General features: G+C 40.9%; 1 protein-coding gene across 3 annotated transcripts in view; it reads left to right on the top strand.

Moving 5' to 3' along the window:
- The window catches only part of LRBA (LPS responsive beige-like anchor protein), a 646348-nt gene that overhangs the window by 48502 nt on the left and 582123 nt on the right, over nt 1-15723 (top strand). For all 3 annotated transcript variants that reach the window (XM_073642521.1, XM_073642520.1, XM_073642519.1), the window contains exons 6-13: nt 843-969; nt 2201-2320; nt 3981-4127; nt 4908-5105; nt 11121-11254; nt 13228-13336; nt 14174-14326; nt 14653-14821. In XM_073642521.1, the coding sequence (XP_073498622.1) occupies nt 843-969; nt 2201-2320; nt 3981-4127; nt 4908-5105; nt 11121-11254; nt 13228-13336; nt 14174-14326; nt 14653-14821 (1157 nt within the window). The remainder of the gene's footprint in view (nt 1-842; nt 970-2200; nt 2321-3980; nt 4128-4907; nt 5106-11120; nt 11255-13227; nt 13337-14173; nt 14327-14652; nt 14822-15723) is intronic.

Here is a 15723-nt window from a genome sequence, read left to right as displayed (position 1 = left end):
AGTTTCCCCCTGGTGTAGTTTTGAGTGTTCCAGCACTTTAGCAAAAAATTGTGGCTTTTGATGCCAAAAAAGATCAAGACAGAAAGAGGCCATTTTTGACTTTGCATCAAATGAATGAATTGCGTGTGCCGTTTTGATGAAATTGGCTCTAAAATTGATAACTAATATCACCAGACAAAAAAAGGAAAGGGAGTAAAAAAACAAACAAACAAAAAAAATTTGGGATTAGAGTTCTAGCACATAAGACAAAGATCTGAATAATCATTTTACTTTTTAATTAGCTTTTCTTTTTTGTCTTGTGGTATTCGTTTCCATTTTTAGCTACAAATTCTCCAGAGTGGCGTATGCGGGATCATGACTTTCGCACAAAGCCAATGTTTTTTATTTTTGTCTTTCCTCTTTAAAAAAAATAATAAAAAAAAAAAAATCGCATGATCTGTGAAAATGTTGCACACAGCTCTAGTATTTGTGCAGAAATTTTTAGCCTACAAAGAATACCTGTAAGAGAAGGGGATTGCATTACATTTGGTCAAAAATATTGTACCTTTTTAAAAAGACACAAATGATGAATCGGTCGCAACCATTTACATTACAAAAACAGCACCCACAATGGCAGACAGAGAAAAAAACCAGACGAACAAGAAGAAACTAGACTTCAAAATAAATGCAACTTTTAAAGCAGAATTTTGTGCAAAAGAAAGTAGCCTTAAAACAGGAAAAATTAGACAAAAATAGGCACAAATACAGTAAAGAATTGGCCCAAAGAGTTTACTGAGCTGTTACAATGTGATATTCTTTATATTAACTTCTAATATGTATATTGTATATGTATTTTTCTTAAGTTTTAGAACAAACAAAGGACTTGGTTATTCTGCTCATTTTGTTGGTGGTTGCTTAATAATCACATCCATAAAGTCCAAAGGAAAAGGTTTCCAGCACTGCGTGAAGTACGATTTCAAGCCTCAGAAGGTGGGATGTGTGTTGGTTATTGATTTTTCGTATACCTGTCTGTTTAGTTTATGGTTTCCTATCTCTTTGGGTGCTGACATTAGGACAATGAGCAATACTTTGGGCTAGGGCTGTTTTATGCATTGGGAAATATTGCTGGTGTGATGGTATAGATTGGAATCGGGACTTCACAATACAGGATGTCGGATCTTTTAGTTCCCTGGGCTAGAAGCCACTGTCTGCTTTGCTTGGCAGAAGCAAACGCCTCTCTTCCTAATGAGAGCACACGCACACTTGGCATGCACATGTATGAGGGGCCTGGGAGAAATTGCTGTCAGTAAAGTGAGAATTTGGTAAACGGCTATCTAATGTGTATGTCCAATCTTATAAAGTGTTGTTGGCTCACAAAGACGATTTTCATGTTTGAAAAAACAACTGTACTCTATTCACCCTCCCTGGGTCCAGCGTTGAATCTCCACAGTTGCTCCTGGTGTCTGTTATTGTCTGCAGCGCTGATGTCACATCCACACTGCTGCATCCAATCGCTGGGCTCAGAGTCTATGCCTGAGTAGACTGCGCAAGCCTCTCATAGCCGCTAAGCTCGCTGTTAGGCTGCAGTGTGGTTTTCGTGAAGTCAGCACTGCAGACAATAACATACACTAGGAGCTGCGGAGGACACTCTGTGCTGGACAGTTTGTCTTTTTGAACCAAAGTGTTCCTGGGGACAGGGGTTTATGAAACTGGAATAGATGATGGCATAGCTTAGTGATCTATAACGATGTATGATTGTCCTACCTACGGGACCCTCGTAATGAAGATGCCACATTTCCCCTTCAGCACTACTTCTCCTTGGTGCTGCTCTTCCTGTACTGTGGCTGTGATGGGAACTGGTTCCATCTACTTAAATGTATCCGCAGCTAGTGGCTGAGAGCAGCGCCTCTGTGCAAAAGAAAAGCTGAATGTAACCCTTCATGCCATGGATCGTGGGGACCCCTAAGCGTTTTTAAAGTGATGGCAAATCCTAGCATATGCCATCAAGTACTGAGAAGGGCGCAAACCTTTCAGCTTTATCTTTCTAACATTCCCTAAACGTTCCCATACCTTACATACAGGTGGTGACACAGGTGTAGATTGTAGTTTTTATATTCTCCAACTTTTTTTTTTTTTTGCTAATATGTTTTGGAAGGATTGTTTTTATTTCCAAGTCGCATTTGTGCTTGCTCTATTGTGTCTTTTACTTTTTACCTTTCAGTGGTACATGGTGTCGATTGTCCACATTTACAATAGATGGAAGAACAGTGAACTGCGATGCTTCGTCAATGGGGAACTGGCTTCGTATGGAGAGATAACCTGGCTTGTCAATACAAGCGATGTGAGTTAATTGCCTTTTTCCAGTAGTTTAGTACAGATACATCAGATACATTGAGGTTTTCGTAGCTTGCACATTTGTAAATTCCAGTACACCGGGAATATACGGTTTATACTTTTATTGTAAGAATAGAATAAAATATTCTGATATTTAAACCTCTTATTTTTTAGGACCTTTTTAAACCCATGGTAGGAGAACTAACCAGTGAACATTTATTATTCTTATTAGTTTCACTTTTTCATTTATTATCTAATAGTTTGTCAGATTTATTCAGGCTCAGTCATAACGTGTCAGAAAATAATATAAGTGGGATTACATTAGCCTCCCTGTGCTCCCAATTGGTCTTGGTTTGCTGGCAAGAATTCAACACGTGATCACTATAACCATTTGATGGCTTTAGTGGTGAAAATGGTTGAAAAAGTCACAACAGCAGCAAGTAAACAAAGTTTTGTGGGGAGCAGCTGAGGGATGTAACGCTTTTTATGGCGTTTGGCCACATTTTGGTTTATCATGATACTCCTTAAAAGGGTTATTCTCATCTTCAATCTTCAGGAGCACGCCGCTCCCCAGCTTTCTGTCTTCCTGCAAGCTGGGGGATGATGTTTTTCTGATGATTGACAGTTCAAACCAGCATCAATGTAGTGCCGTTGGCCTGAGCTGTATGCCCTCCCTTGCTGCAAGCAGAGGCACCTTTTCCTCTGCAAAATCAAAGGAATACGGGAGTATTGATGTTGGCTGGATCCAGGTATCTGGCAGCTTCAGTACTTCAGGGCCGTTTCAGAACTTGCAGGCGCTGCTCTCCATACCTAGGAAATTGTCCATTGCTGATTCCAGAGGTGGCTGGTAACCTATTCAACAAGGAGTAAGCTACAGAATTAAAAATCCCTCCATTCTTGAGGATAGAAAGGATTTTTATAAAGAGGTAAATTTGTAAAGTTACTTGTGTTTTTTTCGTAAGCCACAGACACTTCTTCCTTTTTTTAATAATGTTTTAGAAAATGCTACTCTAAAATTTCCTTACAGCATGTTTACAATAAAACCATTCTAGTTTCTGATTTCTTTTTTGGACAAGTCTAAAATATACAAATGTACCATTTTGGTGGTTCAACCACAAAAAAATACAAAATACGCTACCCGTTGCACTTGGATGTCAGAATTTTGGTAAATGGAAATAATGTTAGCATCACTACTTGTTCAAGAGATCATCATCTGTTATGAGGCCACACCAAGCTTTACCTCTGCAGCATTGGAGGAGCACAGTTGCACTGGAGCTGGCCGGATCCTGCCATCTGGCCGGATCCAGTGCAGAGCTTACAAGCTCTATTGAAAAGAGCTTGTAAGAGCTGCATTCCACGCCTAAGAGACCAGGCATTTTTGATAGACTGCAGCAGTGGCCAGTTTCCTAGGGATTTCTAACTTGTTTACTGCTCTTTGCCTATGTTCTTTAGAAGGGAGAGTATTTTTATTATGTGGTAAATTGCTTGGTCTTTCCAATTATACCATTTCATGAACTTTAACCCTTTAAATTTCCCCCAAGTTCAGTTTTGTGGTGCAGATCAATCTTGCACTGAGTTGTTTCAGTGTAGTGTCTGCAGGTCATATTTTTGATGCGTTCAAGTACTGTTTTAATTTTTTTAATTTGTCGTTTTTTTTTCTCCTTCAGACTTTTGACAAGTGTTTTTTGGGTTCATCTGAAACAGCGGATGCGAACAGGGTGTTTTGTGGGCAAATGGCTTCTGTCTATCTCTTCAGTGAAGCCCTCAATGCAGCTCAGATATTTGCAATATATCAGCTTGGTCCTTCATACAAGGTAATGTTGTTTTTAATAAAACATTCAGTTGGAGATAGTTGGTATGTTCCATTAACTTACACTTTTTTTTGTACTTCAGAGTTTAAGGCATCCTAAAGAGTTAAAGGGGTTGTCTCATGCTCAATTTTTAGGAGTATGCCATTTCACAGCTTCCGACTTGGTTATTGGCAGTGCACTCCTGATGATTGACAGATTGAGTCAGTGGCATGGTTGTGCTGCTGGCACTAACTGTGCACACTCTGTTGCTGCAAGCATGGGCAGCTTCATCTCGATCTTCAGAGGAATATAGGGTTCCTAAGCTGTCTGGATCCAGAGCACCACTTACAAGCTCTAATAACAAAGTTTGCAAGAGCTGTGCTCCTCTCTAGGAGACCGGACACCTCTACTAGACTGCAGAGATAACCTAGGCAACAAGAAGTAAACAGAATCCAAAAATTCCTCCCTTTACTTATTTTTGGGGGAGGAGGGCGTGTTAAACTCCAAAGAAACCTCAATCTTTTCACACTCCACATCGGCAGGGTGTTCTGTGGTTGGACCCTCACTGATCATAACAAAGTCTACCACATCTTAGTGATAAATAACAGATCTGGATGGGAATACAACATTTTGCATAATTAATCCATTTTCTTGTACTTTCATTTTTTTTCAATTTTTAAATGCAGATGTAATTTAATTTCCTTATGTGATCTGTAATATGACATGCATACAAATCTGCACACTGCAGCTTATATTAATAACATATTATTCATTGTTCTGAAATCCTTTTTTTTTTTTATCCAGGGCACATTTAAATTCAAGGCGGAAAGTGACCTCTTTCTTGCAGAGCATCACAAGTTGCTGCTGTATGATGGCAAGCTGTCCAGTTCAATTGCATTCACATACAACCCAAGAGCTACAGACGCTCAGCTCTGCCTGGAATCGTCTCCCAAAGATAACGCCTCGATATTTGTCCATTCTCCCCATGCCTTGATGCTCCAGGTAATGTTTCTGAGGAAGCTGCTTTATTATGGCTATTACCTCTTGTGCATTTTATCACATAGCATAATTAGCACTAACACTAAATTTTGTTACCAACCACTGCTGTCGGATGATTATATGTATCATGTTCTATATCCTAGCACTTGCTTTTCTATACCAAATTGTGAATGTTATTATACAGGAAATAGACATATTGTATACAGTATCTATCAAATTTTATGAGGCACCTGTTCACTCAATGGTTTTCCTTATTGGAATTTGCACATTGTAGATTCAGACTGAAGGCAGCAAAACCACAAAGGGACACATGGAGCAAAGAAACCTGTAAAACCAAAGCGAATGTGTGTTTTATACCTTTTTACTCTGACAGCTTTAACAAAACTTTGGCATGCTCTCAAGTAGGCTGGGTGGTTCTTGCCAGAAAATGGCAAGCAGTTGATTTAGTCATGCTCCTGATAATTGTGCATCACATATGAGGGCTGTTAAATATGCAGCAGATCTTAGCCTAAATGAGTGCATCTCAAACTCAGATGTAGTAGCTAGTTGTAAGTGAGGTGAGGATAGGGAGGCAGTTATCACAGAAGTGATCATATTCTGCACAGTCTTTCCTGGGGAGGGTGAGGAAAGTTGTTTTTCTAAAATGGCAACCTGGGGACAGGGGTTTTTGAAACCGGGAAACTCTTTTAATGCTTGCACTCTCTACTGCTTCACTGCAACTCACACTGTGAAATCAGTCAGTAAGGATTTAGGGCACTTTTTTGCATGGTGATATTTTTCATTTTTATTTAACAGATGCCAGGAGTGAATCCAAAACACAGAAAAAGTGAAAGTGATTCAGTTATTATTTTTCTCTGTTTGTTCCCTTCTGTTTTTTAGCTTAGAAATACGGAAGTAAATTACTGCCACTGTGAATGATGCGAGGAAGCATCTTGTAATACTGTAATATAAGTCCTTATTCCGAGGATGAGTGTACACTTACAGGTGCTGTAAGGCTTGTCTAATCTGCTCCATCATACTCCCCAGAGCAGGGGGGATAACTTTGGCCAGCAGATGTCCAGACGTATCACTCAGTGACGTGATGGACCCAGACACCCAAACAAAATGAATCAAACAGAAGCCCAGAAAATAAATACACGAAGCATTGCAATTAGGTGTCAAACGTTCTCAACTTTATTTAAATTAACATGACACCGAAAATGGCACAACCCCCGACTCACAAAGAGTCACCCTCCAGCACTCAGGAGAGGAAAACCCCCTGTGGAGGAAACCTCTAGGGAACCATGGCTGGAGGACTGCCCTTCCCTTGGGCTTAGAGAGTTGATGCTTGTATATAATAGATGTAACTGCAGAATTTAACAATTTGTACATTTTACAAGATTTACAGAGAACGACATAACAAATATAGACTATAAATTCGGTAAAGTGGTTGTGGGAGAGATCTGGCTGCAATATCTGTCGCCACATTGATTGCTAGAACGAATTTGGTTGATCTGATTGCCCAGGTGGATGTATCCTTTCTCCCCTACAGATCCAGGTCCAAGTCTCAAGAAGTTGGACACTTGGTTAAGGATTGTTCGTTACGGATAACCCCTAATAGGATAAATACCCCCTTCCTCCTTGCCCGTCCCAATTTACAGTATCACCCTTTAAAGTCATAGATCAGTCTATGAACTCCCAAATAGAGCTGCTCTTTGTAGAGGTTATCAGAAGGGAATCCTGTTCTGGGGACCCCCCTCTGTTACCTTCCCATGCCCTCCCTTCCCATGCCCTGGGGGTGTCTAAAACAGACAACCCCTTTCCCTGCTAAAACCTCCAAATTACACCAAGGTCGGCACATTACGTGGGGTGGTCAAGCTCAAGGTCCTCATGCGCATCAGTAATGGCACGGATTATGGCAGCGCGCACTTCTTTTATGGAATCTTTTATGGCGGCATCTTTGACACTTGTTTATGACCTCATAACAGTTGTCATGGTTACTACAGGGGCTATTACTGATGCAGGGCCCAAGTATTAACCCTTTCATCATTGGTAATTGCTTTCATTATAGAGGGAAATAACTGCACTTGTTACCAAGCAGACTCCTTAGCATTATGGCTTCCCTTAGGCACCATAAGAAATAAAGATTACAGATTAAACATGCAAGTGTTTCCAGAGTGTTTTGCACTTTTTATATGCAGAGATTGGGTTTAGAACTAGCACTTTACAAAGAAAAAAATTAAGAGGAAATCACTTGTAAAATAATATCATAGGGAATTGCACTTCAACCATTTTCCTAATGTACATTCTACTTAGTTTGAACTTATGGTCCTAGGTATTTTTTTCAACCTATATATAACTATCTTCAAAGTTATACTTTTTGTATTGCTAGATTATTTATTACTCACAATGTCATGTTTTGTTAAAGTATCCAGACCTTTTTTAAATGCTGCTATAGTGTCTGCCATTTCTACCTCTTGGGATCGGGCTTTCCACAGTCTGACTGCTCTAACTGTAAAGAACCCTCTCCTATTTAGCTGCCAGAATTGACTTTCCTTCACGTGTAACAAATGTTGCATTACCCTTTGTAAGGTCCTGGAAAGTGTCATGTGCCAGTACTATGCATTGACCACATATTTATTTATACATATAAATGAGATCTTGTAATGTAGTAATCTAGTTTCTGCATTTGAACTAACTCTAAATTCAAATATATCTTTTAAAATGTGGAGTCCAAATTGGATCCCATATCCAGGATGTGGCCTAAGGCTGTGTGCCCACGATGCGGATTTAATGCTTTTCCGTGGTGGTATTTCCGCCGCGGAAACGCATTAAAATCGCTTGTTAAGAGGTCTGCCATGTTTACCAATGATGATCTGCACATGCTGCAAAAATTTCCGCTGCTGATTATCATTGCGGAAAAATCCGCAGCACAACCATTTATTGTGCGATTTCGCGGAAAAATCACCGCCATTGACTTGCATTGAAGCGCATAACATCCGCATGTATACATGCGGATGTTATGCGGTTCAATGCCCGGATGGTACCCGGGTCTGGAGAAGAGGAGACTCTCCTCCAACCCGGGTACCATGGTACCTGCAAGTTAAAAAAGAACTATAAAGTAAAAAATAAAAAAATATATTCATAGTCACCTCTCCGGCGGCTCCCGGCGGCGTCCTCTCTCCTCGGCAGCCCGTGGTGTTCTGCCAGGATCTGCGGTGAAGTCATTTAGTCAGCTGATGGTCACGCGACCGCTGATGTCAGGTGATGGTCGCATGACCATCAGCTGACTAAATGGTGAAGCAAATATTAAGGAGATAATTACCGTCAGAGGGGTTATGATCATTCATAAATTGCTTTCAGAAATTTAATCTCCAGGATTAGGAGGGATTTGGGGTGTAAACATAAACAATGAGTAAAACATCAAAGCAAACAGAAAAAGGGTCTGTGACCCAAACTGGTAGGTGAGACCAGCTAGCCCCATATTATACGAGGTCACAATCAGGTTTGCCTGAGAAAGGCAGCACTAATTAGTCCTCAGATCAGAAGCCCATAACCCTGAAATATGAGATAAGACTGTACAATGGCCCAAGGACTGAAAAAGCAAGACTCCCTAAAGTAAGGCTCTGTTCACATGTCCAGTGATCATCAGTTAGAACGGATCCAGCAGAAATCCATTAAATAAAAAAAGTTATTCAGACACAACTGTTTTGTCCGGCTGAAAACTGGTTTCAACTGGATCGTTTTTTTTTTTTAGAACAATGAAGTCTATGGAAAAACTGAGTAGTTAAACAGTCTGGCCCCTGTGCACTAAAATCTCATTAGCAGAAAACTTCACATTGTGAATAAAGAGAAACAACAAAGCGGATTTCTTCACCAAATGTATCAATGTAATCCAGTATTACAGCGCCATTACAGCCATGACTTTACTTGCTGACAGGGTCTCTTTAAGGTACATTTACCCTGGCTGACCACAACCTTTAATGGGGTTTTTCACCCCCAAAGGAAACTTTTAGCAACCAGTACAGCTTACGGAATACCGGAGTGTGCACTATATACAATGTTAGCATTCGGCTCTGCTCGTTGGTTGGCGCGGTTGTCACGTCACTGCAGGAATGTGATTTGCTCTAAATTGTGGTCATGTTCTGACTAGATTGGCGCCTGCTTTACTCAGAAGAACATTGAGAGAAGATGATGAGAATCTATTCTGCACCTAACTACATCTGTGGAAATCGTATACATTTATACATGACAAAGCGGTGAAAAGCCATTTTAACGGCTGCAGTCGGCCAGTGTAAATGCACCTTTCTCCTGTTGAAGATAACTGTTGAAGTCAGTATCTATTAGGGTATGTGCACACAGTCAGGAGCCGCTGCGGGTTTGAGGCTGCTTGTTATGCAGCGTCAAACCCTCAGCGTCCAGATGTTACGGCATAGTGGTTGGGATTTCTTCTGGGCACCTGCGGATCACCAGCGAAAACTGATATGCGACGCGTCTTTCAGACTTGCAGCATGTCAATTTCTCTTGTGGGTCCACATGTTGACTTTCCCCATAGACTAACCTCTATAAGGAAAGTCTGCATGTGAAAAAAAAAAATTAATAAATGGCGCCACTCATTTGCTTAATGAGATGAAGCCGCGCTGCTGTTCCATTGTCAGGGCCACAGGGCGGCTCCTGACCTTATGCACATAACCTTAAAGATAGCAGCCCACTATCTGCAGTGTTTGCTGGTAATGAAATGGCACGGGTATGTGCACACAATAAATATTTGCTTCAGACATTTTTCCAGTTCTTTAGAATGGGTGAAAAACGCTGCAAAAATGCTGAAAGAAGAAACACTGCAGACCTGAAACTGCTTCAGATCTGCAAGGAGAAAATTAGCTGCTTTTCCATGAGATTTCAGACATCTCATTCACTTTTCTGGTACTATCAAGCACAGCGTTTTTGGCATCATGGAGCTCTATAGTACAAATATGTTCATCCCTCCAGTTGAAAGAAATAAGCATTTTCCTGAAGGGAAATTTATATTCTACATTATGTCAATTCAGTTTTCTATGTTGGTGATAAAGTGCAGTTTACAGCAATTTTTTATTTAAAAAAAAAAATGTGACCTATTCCTAAATCAGCCATAACCCACAAGTGCACAAAAATATTTCACATTCACCACGCATCGGGTGGGACTGTGTGCGCTCAAATGCGAGGGCTGAGTTTGTTTCAAGGCGACTCTGCCTCCATATAAAACTAACAAAGCTGCACTCTAAGGCTATAGCATGCAAACATGGAATAAATGAAATTGGAATTGCATTACTGCTCTAGAACATAGGTTAAAATGAAGATAATTAGCACATAAATTGGCCAATTCATGTATGCCCAGCAGCCAACAACAAAGCTTTGTTTGTTAGTTACATATGCAGGTGGCTACTCTTAACTTGCATTTGCTCACACCTGTTTTCTGTTTTGAAGTGACGGTCACTTGCATATTTATGCAAACAGGAAGAGACTTGTTTGGGCCAGGTATTTATTTATTAAAATAACTCATGGATGGACATTAGATTAGTTCAAATCTGTACTGTGATCTGATTACTCAAGATTTGAGATTTTTGGCACCATCCGCCATGTCTTTGTGAGACTTGTAGAAAGCATCAGTTAACCTTTTCTATGTGTGGCCTCCACTGTGAAGCATGGAGGCAGTGTGATGGTGCTTTGTTGGTAAAGAAAAAACACTGTAAGAACAAACGTGACCGGTTCTGTATGTAAATATATCTACACTGAATGTACAGATTTACACAATTTACCTATTCAGATTACTATTTATCCTGCAATTGGACAAAGTTGGTGTACTTTGATCTAGAAAACATGGTGCATCTTTGTTGGACATCCTTCCAGATACTGATAAAGCAGCACCTATATGAGATGTATGTTGTCTTGGTTTTGATTTTGCTTTCCTCGAGTACTTTTTGCATGTGTTTTTTTTTTTTTTAATACATTCTCTATGCTGCAGTAATAACTTATCTTATATGTATCTTTTACCTTTTCAAGGATGTGAAGGCAGTTATTACGCATTCAATTCAAAGTGCAATGCACTCCATCGGAGGGGTGCAGGTTCTCTTCCCTCTTTTTGCTCAGCTGGACTACAAGCAATACGGGTCTGATCACATTGATACTACTGTCTGGTAAGAGAACTATGGAGTGGTTCCCCCCCCCCCCTCGATAATGGATAAGATATTAGCTATAATATTAGAGTTTGAAAATAAAACAAAAAAAATCCCACAAAGATTAAAAAAATAGTACGCAACATGTCATGGGGCAGTCAGATAAACCGCACTGGTCGACCATGATGAGCCAGAAAAACGCAGTGACACGCAGCCAATGGGTTTCTATATATTTTTGATAGAGGGATAGGAGATGGTGACAAGGAGACAGTGGTGGTATCAAGAGGAAAAGGTGAAACTAGGAAGACTTTGGATGTACAGAAGACTGAGGAATGTGTCTTTGTTACAGCCAGAAAAGATATCAATTCTGTAGTTAGAGCCCATTGGCAGGACAATGAAGCATCACCTCTTCCAGTACATATGGCTGCACCTTTACACTGCTATAGTCATGAGCTAAGACAGGTCGGGTTGAAGAAAAGTTCATGTCAGCAGCTATATGGCTCTGACCCTGAGATTGGAGCGGTGAGAACTCCTACACTTGGCATATATGTGAAGGGATTTCCTCATCATCCCGGTCTGTGCTCGGGTTAGAAGTCTCTGCATACCATCTCCCTATGAGTCTCCAAGGCTGTGCTGGTCTCTCCTGATGTGCTGAAATATAGGAAAATGTTGTCCTGTGTAGACCTCTCTGGATTCCTCTCGCATCAGGAAAATGGGGTCTGTAGACCAGAGAGCCATGTGCAATTGTGCATGTATCACCTCTTACTTTAGGGTAAATCCAGAGTTTTTTCTTTTCTTTTCATGTGGGTTTATAAGGAGATTTTACTGCAAAATCCACATCAAAAAATGCTTCAAATATTCTGAATAAACTTCCTATTGGTTTTACGGGGAAATGTTCAAAATAATGTGAAAAGCACAGCATTGTTTGCACTTTAGGAGCTTTTCCCATTATAATCAGTTGGAAACATATTCATAGATTATTTGATGCGGTTTTTGATGTAGATTTACATGCAAAATTTCTCTCTAAATCCTTTTTAAACTTTGAGCCTACCATGAGTGCTGATTGGTGGAGGCAAGAGTGCTAGAAGTTGAATTTGCACCTATAAGACATTTATGGTGTACACTTTAAATATGCTATAAGTGTTGCAGAAGGTAATACCCCTTTTAATTTTAACAAAACTAAAGGAATGAGCTGGAGCATACGTTGGCATACGTGCAATGTCTACTTTCACACAGTGGTCATTTGACAGACAAAACCCAGGAAAAAAAACAAAATTAGCATGTGCCCTGTAGTAAGTAAATAATTAAATAGTAATAGTACATGCAAATAACATGGGGGTCTTAGTTAACACCATTTTGATCAAAAAAGCGTAAGCCATCCCACCATGACAAGGTGTACCCAATCGGACGGTCCTATCCTATCTCTTGTATTAAGACCTCACCTTGTGTCACCTGGCCTCAATATTGATAAGGGCAGAGGTGGACAAGGACCCTTTAATTTTTAGTGCAGCCCCCAGATTGATTCAGTATGGCAATGTGGCATTTGGACCAAAAAAAACTTGTCCACCCCTGGTCTAGAGTTAGTATTGTGCCATAATGTCTGGTGTAATATTTTATTGTCCGATCTACTTAATATCATATAACATCATTCATGTGTGATTGGCATCTTTACATAGGAGGAGGCCAATTTCATGACTTGAGCAAAAAACATATTATGGCATCATGTAGCATTTTCCTCTATTCCTTTGTTATGCCTTCCTTTTGGGGAATAGCTAAAAATTACTTACTGTATTTATATATCAATTCCTAAGTGTAGAAAGCCATAAAATCATTGGTTGAGAATGTTATTTGTATATGTGCAGCTGTTGTAAAATGAATAAAAATTGACTTTATTAGTAAAGCCATAAAATGAAATTCCAGCTTTTATCATAATTTCAAATGGAATTGAAGTTGGAGCACAATGCTAGTGAAATTTTGTCCTTTTGGCTTCTTAGCTCCACTCTTTTGGCCTTCATTTTGGAGTTGCTGAAAAACTCTCTCGCTATGCAAGAACAGATGCTCTCTTCAAAGGGCTTCCTTGTAATAGGTTATAGTCTTGAGAAGGTAAGTGACCCATCACCTGGTGCAGTTTGTCTTTGCTTCAGTGGGATATGATAACTTGCATTTATAGCGCTGATACCACAGCGCCTTCTCAGACCTTGTTAACAAGTGATTGGCATGTGACTACACGGCCACTCGATGACCTTAGCAGTTACATTCCCTACAACTTGCATCACTGCTCAGTGATATGAGTCAAGATGACCTTAGTATGGTACATGACCACTGCAGAGGTCACATGCCGTTTTTAAATGTTTTTTAAAAGTTGGATGACTCCTTTAAAGAGTAAACAAATCTTTTTAACTGCTAGCAAATCAGTGGGGAACCATATCCTGAGACCCCCACCGGTTACTCAATAATAACCCCTAGGGTGTGCTCAGTACAGGAGACTGGACTGCACAGCTGCTGCCTGCGCACATGCACAATGAACGGAGTATGGATACTATTGAAAGGCAATCGTTTTCTGCTGTATCCATACTACTGTGTGTACTCGGGCAGGAGTTGTGCCGACCTGTCTCGTGCCAAGCGCATCCTGGGGGATCTTTTTAAGTAATTAAGGGCTGAGGGGGGAGTCAAGTTTCGGGACCCAGTGCGCAATCTATCAGCTTGCAGTTAAAAGGGCACATATAAAAAAATGTGCCAAATTCTTTAAGTGCCTAGTTGGATGTATGCATATTCCAGGTTTGGGTGGCTGATGACGTTTGTAGGTTTGTTGTAACTTTCGATGTTCCTTCTAAGGGAATTATGTATTGATGTGAATAAACTAGATGTGTTTTTATCCAAAATGTAATACGTGTAATTTGTATTTTATTTTCATGTATGATTTTCTCTGTTTCTAAACAGTCTTCCAAAACTCACGTAACTAAAGCTGTTTTAGATCTGAGCCTGGCATTTTCTAAATACCTGAGCACATTGCATAATGGGATTCCCTTACTAAAACAGTTGTGTGACCACATTTTACTCAACCCAGCAATATGGATTCATACACCTGCAAAGGTTAGTGGACGTACATTCGCTGATGGCTGCAGTCTGCTGAATTTGGGCTCCCCAGGGCCTTCTTAGTATCTCTCTGCTCTGACTAATAGAAGGAGGTTACTAGTTCAGGAGCCCCTTCTACTTCCTCCATATACCCTAATCATAACATTGGGAAGTGGCTGAAAAATAAAAAAGACAACTCTTAATTAGTAATGGCTACTTCCTGAACTTTTGTGTGCCAAAAATGTATGTTATTTCTACTGCATTGACGACACTGAAGTAAAAGTGGAGTGAAATAATGTTTTTCATTTGGCACATGAGGATTTTTTTCTATTTTTGCATTTTAGGTCCAGTTGGCACTGTATACCTACATGTCTACAGACTTCATCAGCACAGTTAACATATACAATGCAGTGCGGAGAATCGGCACAGTCCTCCTTGTGATGCACACTCTGAAATACTTCTACTGGATTGTAAATCCCCAGGACCGTAGTGGAATCATCCCTAAGGGATTGGGTATGCTGTGTTTTCATGGGCCAAATCTGGCAGTCAGTGTGATTTATATTTGGTCTGCGACGCCATATGGAGGGCTCTGTGGGGCCCATTATTCTGTATGGAGGGCTCTGTGGGGCCCATTATTCTGTATGGAGGGCTCTGTGGGGCCCATTATTCTGTATGGAGGGCTCTGTGGGGCCCATTATTCTGTATGGAGGGCTCTGTGGGGCCCATTATTCTGTATGGAGGGCTCTGTGGGGCCCCTTATTCTGTATGGAGGGCTCTGTGGGGCCCCTTATTCTGTATGGAGGGCTCTGTGGGGCCCCTTATTCTGTATGGAGGGCTCTGTGGGGCCCCTTATTCTGTATGGAGGGCTCTGTGGGGCCCCTTATTCTGTATGGAGGGCTCTGTGGGGCCCCTTATTCGGTATGGAGGGCTCTGTGGGGCCCCTTATTCGGTATGGAGGGCTCTGTGGGGCCCCTTATTCTGTATGGAGGGCTCTGTGGGGCCCCTTATTCTGTATGGAGGGCTCTGTGGGGCCCCTTATTCTGTATGGAGGACTCTGTGGGGCCCCTTATTCTGTATGGAGGACTCTGTGGGGCCCCTTATTCTGTATGGAGGACTCTGTGGGGCCCCTTATTCTGTATGGAGGACTCTGTGGGGCCCCTTATTCTGTATGAAGGGCTATGTGGGGATCATAGTTGGGGCATAATACTGTGTTGGTGTCACCATACTTTGCCAGCGGTGTTAGGAGTGTTGGGGGGAGGAGGGGGGTAGTAGGGTTATCAGATCGTGATCGTGTGTGTGTGTAATTTACTGTGGAGGAATTCACTCTTGGGGTATCATATTGTGCACAGGGTCACTTTTGTTGGCATCATAGTGCGTGGGGGTAATTAAAGGGCAATCTAGGGGCTTCAATAGGA

This window comes from Phyllobates terribilis, unplaced genomic scaffold (assembly GCF_046119375.1).
Source record: "Phyllobates terribilis strain yellow unplaced genomic scaffold, ASM4611937v1 Scaffold_1__5_contigs__length_1240528914, whole genome shotgun sequence".
Classification (NCBI taxonomy): domain Eukaryota; kingdom Metazoa; phylum Chordata; class Amphibia; order Anura; family Dendrobatidae; genus Phyllobates; species Phyllobates terribilis.
Note: the sequence above shows the minus strand (reverse complement) of the source record. Positions and strands in the feature narration are given on the sequence as shown.